General features: G+C 41.9%; 1 protein-coding gene across 1 annotated transcript; it reads right to left on the reverse strand.

The window, feature by feature from the left end:
- Nucleotides 1–396: 396 nt before the first annotated feature.
- Nucleotides 397–3,888, reverse strand: LOC147432568 (uncharacterized). Its single transcript, XM_086491958.1, has 2 exons — nucleotides 1,462–3,888; nucleotides 397–1,407 (listed from the first exon to the last, which is right to left on the reverse strand). The coding sequence occupies exons 1-2, from the start codon at nucleotides 3,886–3,888 to the stop codon at nucleotides 397–399; spliced, it is 3,438 nt and encodes a 1,145-aa protein (XP_086348084.1).
- Nucleotides 3,889–5,494: the final 1,606 nt, after the last annotated feature.

Here is a 5,494-nt window from a genome sequence, read left to right on the forward strand (position 1 = left end):
CAAATTATTTTGTGGTAGCATCATGCAGGCCGGCAAAGACACATTATCAAGTATGCCCCCATCACAAACATGGCCATTACCAATATCAAGTGTCCACTGCACAAACTCTCTTTCAATAACATTACTAAAACAATTGACCACTCGCATATTCTGTGTTAGATGCATGATTTCTGTACGTTGCCAAATGTATGAGTGGCACAAAGATGCATTGACAATGTCTTCTCTTCCCCCTTTACGCACAACAGGTAATATCTGTCTGAAATCACCACCAAGGAGGAGAACCTTCCCACCAAACAACATGTCATTTTTCATGACATCTCTTAGTGTCTTATCAAGAGCCTCAAAAGCGTGTCTATGAGCCATGGGGGCTTCATCCCATATGATCAGTGAACTCATTCACAACAGCTCAGCAAGCTGGCTATTTACTTTAATTTTACATGTGGACTCAGAAGTTATATCAATAGGGATCTTGAATCTAGAGTGTGCAGTCCTTCCATTGTCGAGAAGTTGTGCTGCAATCCCAGACGATGCACATGCCAAAGCTACTTTGGACTCTCCACGTATCCGAGAGAGCAATGCATTGTAGAGATAAGTCTTTCTCGTTCCACCTGGCCCATCCAAGAAAAAAACAGTCCCTCTGCTCATGCCAGCTGCTTGTAAAACCCGATTGTAAGCTTCCCTTTGACCAACATTGAAAGATGATTCCATTCGAGCAGACAATACTCTTTGTTCCTCTTTGTTATACATGAACTCTTCAGCAAGCACTCCATGCTCACTCATAGTTTGTAGTGTGTGATCCACCTGGGGAATTCTAGAATAATCCGAGAGCCTCTTTCCATAGTGTTGAAGCATTGTCTCTAAGTTTGATAAAGCTTGGTTTTGAGCCATGTGTTCACAGATATTCGCCCTCATATGATATACATGGTCCTCAGAAAGCTCCTTACAGAAGCGATTCCACAATGCACCAGGATGTATTGGATCACAAAAAACCAGAATGACTACAAACAGTAGGCGCAATTGTTGCCCTGTTTGTTGAAAAGAAGCTTCTTCCAAACAAAGAAACCATTCATCATCAACTTGCAGTAATCCTCGTGCATTACATGTTTCTTTAAATGTGTCATATACTTGTCCATTGAAGGTTTTAATATCCTCAAAAGACTTACATCCTTTGCACATGTTGAGTAACATACGCAAATAGTACAAATCTCCAGCATTGGGAACAATGTGGTACATTCTTCCAATCATGTCACCAATCTGTCTTTGAGTCCATGTTCTACTTGCTGGCTTCCAAACCCACTTTGTTGGGAAGTCTATGTACAACAAATCGTTGGCCTCTGGATATTGTTGATTTGCAAAAAACCACTCAGTGAGCGTTGTCTTTTTGCTGACCTCTCCCTCCACCACACTCTGTACAGTCGCTCTGTCGTTGAAGATGACTTGATTTTAATGAGGCAAGTGAACTTGGAGCCGTTGTATGTCAGGTTTCTCTTGATGCATATGAAAACCAAGTATACGCCAGATAGCCTCAGATGCTGATACATATCGAGCATTAAGATAGTTTGTAACTTCATTTAGAAGCCCTTCACTATCTTGTAGAACAACAATGGCCCTGTCATGTCCCTTATACACATACTTGTAGAGATATTTCACAGCAGATATAGTGGAGCAAACCTCCACATTGATATATGCATTGTACCTTATTGACAAAAATGGATTGTATGGAACAATCCATTTATTACTCATTTGCACTTTATTACTAACAATGTAATTTCCATCATCCCTCCTCATGTACGTTGGGTATCCATCCCTAGCCACAGTAGTCGACGCACTGAAGCTTCGAGGATATTTAAACCTACACTTTCCATCTTTCATACATGGAGAATTCTTATTCAAGTTTCCACACGGGCCATGCACATTACACCGACTGATAACATCATACAACTGTGGAAACATTACTTTATCAGGAAGCTCTGCACACACAATCTTATCATAATGCAATGTCTCTGTTGGCTTATGCCCAGATGCAAGTATCAATAGAATGTGAGCATGAGGAAGGCCTCTATTTTGGAACTCAATCACAGAAATGTGTTCAATGACCTTACCAAAAATAGCTCTCTTAATCAGCAAGCCCATCAAATCCTTGAACTTATGGTAGAAAACATGGGCAGTAAGATCAGGACGATCATTGGATGTCTGTCCAGGCAGTAATGCATCCCGTATCTCTTTCCATCCAGGATTGCATGTGAATGTAATGAAGAGATCAAGTTTTCCTCTCTTGCGTACAATTGCCATGGCATCCTGGTACAGCTGGTGCATATAGCGAGGACCACCAACATACGAAGAAGGCAATACAACCCTTCTTCCAACATTAGCACCAAATAACAATTCTCTGTCATCCCTTGCTCCATCTCTTGCTCCAACCATATCTGTCAAGCCTTGATACACCTCACTGTGAAGTTCACTTTGATGATTACGAACCCACAAAAGCCTCAACTCCTCCATACAACTATATGCAACAAAAATATATTGTTGCAGTAGCCTACCACCACGTAAAAGACATTGTGTTGTGTCATCTCTAATTTGAAATCTATACTTGTAGAAATCCATCATAGAAATATACTTTGTAGTTCCATTTACTCGCTCTCTGTTTACTTCCGCTCTGTTCACTTGGGGTATGTAAGGATTCAAACCTTCTTCACCATTTGGAAATAGCAACACATATAATAGAGGCATGTATGACCTATGGCAATTTGAGATTCTTTTTAGACCACCACCCAAAAGATTCAACACAATATCACGATGGCCAATGTTGCTCTCTTCACCCTGAACAGGCATGATTGCAGCAACTTCCACACTTGTTGGAGCAACATATTGCCAGCCATTTGTACGCTTCTCAGTAATGACCATCCTAATCTCCGGAATATTGCAAGTTTGGACCATTGTAGCAAACCCCCTAAAAGCTTGAACATACGGATTTACTCGATGCATCATCGATTGCAAGATTTCCAAAACATTTGCTTTGAGTTTTGAAACATGACTCATCCTGTTTTGCAACTCATTCTCAGTGTCAAAAAAATACAACTGAGCAAAGCGAGGGATTTCACCTGATCGCTCTTCTGGCATCAATGGACCAATGTTATGATAAATAGATCCATGCACCTTGAAGGTATAGATTCCTTTTCTTTGGCAGAGAGATTCATCTATATGAGCTCCCAAAGAAGCAAATGCCAACACACTATTGTATGCTCTGATATGTTTCAAGAATTTTCTACTTCTAGTATTGCCCTCGTGCATCAATTCCCTTAATTCTAAAGGAGGTTCACTTAATGGCGGCAAAGAAACATTTCCTGAGTTGCAACAAATCTTCCCCACAAATGTGCGAATGGTCTTTGCTTCTGTTTTGCAAGCTAAAGCACCACATAAGGAGCATGCAAAATCCAAGTTGCCTATGTTGTGAAGAATACACTTTTCATGAGAAAGAGACAACATAGAGATATGCGTCAAGCAAGTGGTCTCAAAATATAAGTAGGTGATAGATAGACAAAGTGTCTCAACTTTGGAGTAATCTCCCTCTTTGGAGACAATTACAGGCTCCTCAGGAACATCTCCATTATTGGCTTCCAAATTGTCTTCCACTTCAATCCTTACATAACTTTGCGAGAGAATTGACTCGTTATCTACATCCATCGCAATCCTTCCCTGAGGAAATTCATTGCATCGATTCACGTTTATCAAATGGTGGCAATCTTCCAAGCGAGGCACATCAATCTCACCCAGAGAACGTCGAACTCTATCTCGCACTGTTGCACGTCGCGTAGCTCGAGAGGCTTGACATATCCTACTACGTCTTGCATGTCCAGGAGACAACACCTTTGGACCAATAGCCATCTGTCCAAAAAGGAACTCTTATAAGTACTCACAGATATATACAGGTTAGTATCTAGAGAATTAAGAAGAGAGTATGGAGAAGAAAGGATTTCCCAACTATGTCTATCTTTCTTTGAAGGAGTCAGTGAGAGGAGGCTTGCCAACCCACATGGTAAATGTCTATATACTTCTATATCTATCTCTCTATATCTCATCTAACTACTACTAAGGATATAATTGGGGGAGCGAGTCCATCCGATTAGCCCATTGATGATTGTCGGTTAAGGCGTGGGTTTCAACCAAAAAATTTCCATTGCAGCTCCATCAGCTCCAGTCTGCATGTCAACCGGAATCGATGCAGATGTGCCAAGTTAACCCATTATTGGTCGACCCATTATTGTCCATTTTGGCAACCCACATCAAGACGGATTCAAAGGTTCATCCAAATCAGCCCCGAGGTGCTTCATTATGAAGAGTTACCATGGTGATAGGTTAAGGCCTGAGTTTCAGTCGGCAATTTTCCACTGCGGTTTCAATGCGCCAGTCTGCATGTCAGTCGGATTCTCGCAGTCATTGCAGACGTGCCAAAATAACCCATTATTGGCCATTGAGGCTTGAATTGTTGTGTACGTTCCGTTTACGCAATCAAAAGCAAATACCATATCGGCAATGGTGTGCATGTGATTGCATTGGGAGAGACACTCTCACTTTGCATCTGCCAAAAATAGACCAGAGCTTTTTGACCCTACCCAAATTGGGCATATCTGGCAATCAATGCATTCAAAGAGACGGCCTCCTATATAGGAAGCTCTCTCCCACTTTTTGTGCTTTATGAAGTGCTCCACATTTGTCATACCTAGAAAGAAGTTAGACATTGCACACACCTAGAATATTTTGTGTGTGTGTGTGTGTGTGTGTGTGTGTGTGTGTGTGTGTGTGTGTGTGTGTGTGTGTGTGTGTGTGTGTGTGTGTGTGTGTGTGTGTGTGTGTGTGTGTGTGTGTGTGTGTGTGTGAGAGAGAGAGAGAGAGAGAGGGCAAGGGGGGGCAGGGAACAGGAGGTGTGACTAAAAAGACACAGTGGCAACAAAAATACTACAATTATGGAGATCCTCTGAGAATGTAGCAATCAATGCATTCAAAGAGACGGCATCCTATATAGGAAGCTCTCTCCCACTTCTTGTGCTTTATGAAGTGCTTCACATTTGTCATACCTAGAAAGAAGTCAGACATTGCACACACCTAGAATACTTTGTGTGTGTGTGTGTGTGTGTGTGTGTGTGTGTGTGTGTGTGTGTGTGTGTGTGTGTGTGTGTGTGTGTGTGTGTGTGTGTGTGTGTGTGTGTGTGTGTGTGTGTGAGAGAGAGAGAGAGAGAGAGAGGGAGAGACAGAGAGACAGAGAGATTCATTGCAGCATAACTTGAGAGAAAGGGAGAGACAGAGAGATTCATTGCAGCATAACTTGAGAGAGAGGGAGAGAGGGCGGGGGGGGGGGAAACGGGAGGTGTGACTCAAAAGACAGCGGCAACAAAAATACTACAATTATGGAGATCCTCTGAGAATGTAGTATCCAAAGAAGACAACCAAGAGTCGTGAACAAATTATTATCCACTACATACATAAGCCTCCA

This window comes from Adiantum capillus-veneris, chromosome 20 (genome assembly GCF_014529385.1).
Source record: "Adiantum capillus-veneris isolate H3 chromosome 20, ASM1452938v2, whole genome shotgun sequence".
Classification (NCBI taxonomy): domain Eukaryota; kingdom Viridiplantae; phylum Streptophyta; class Polypodiopsida; order Polypodiales; family Pteridaceae; genus Adiantum; species Adiantum capillus-veneris.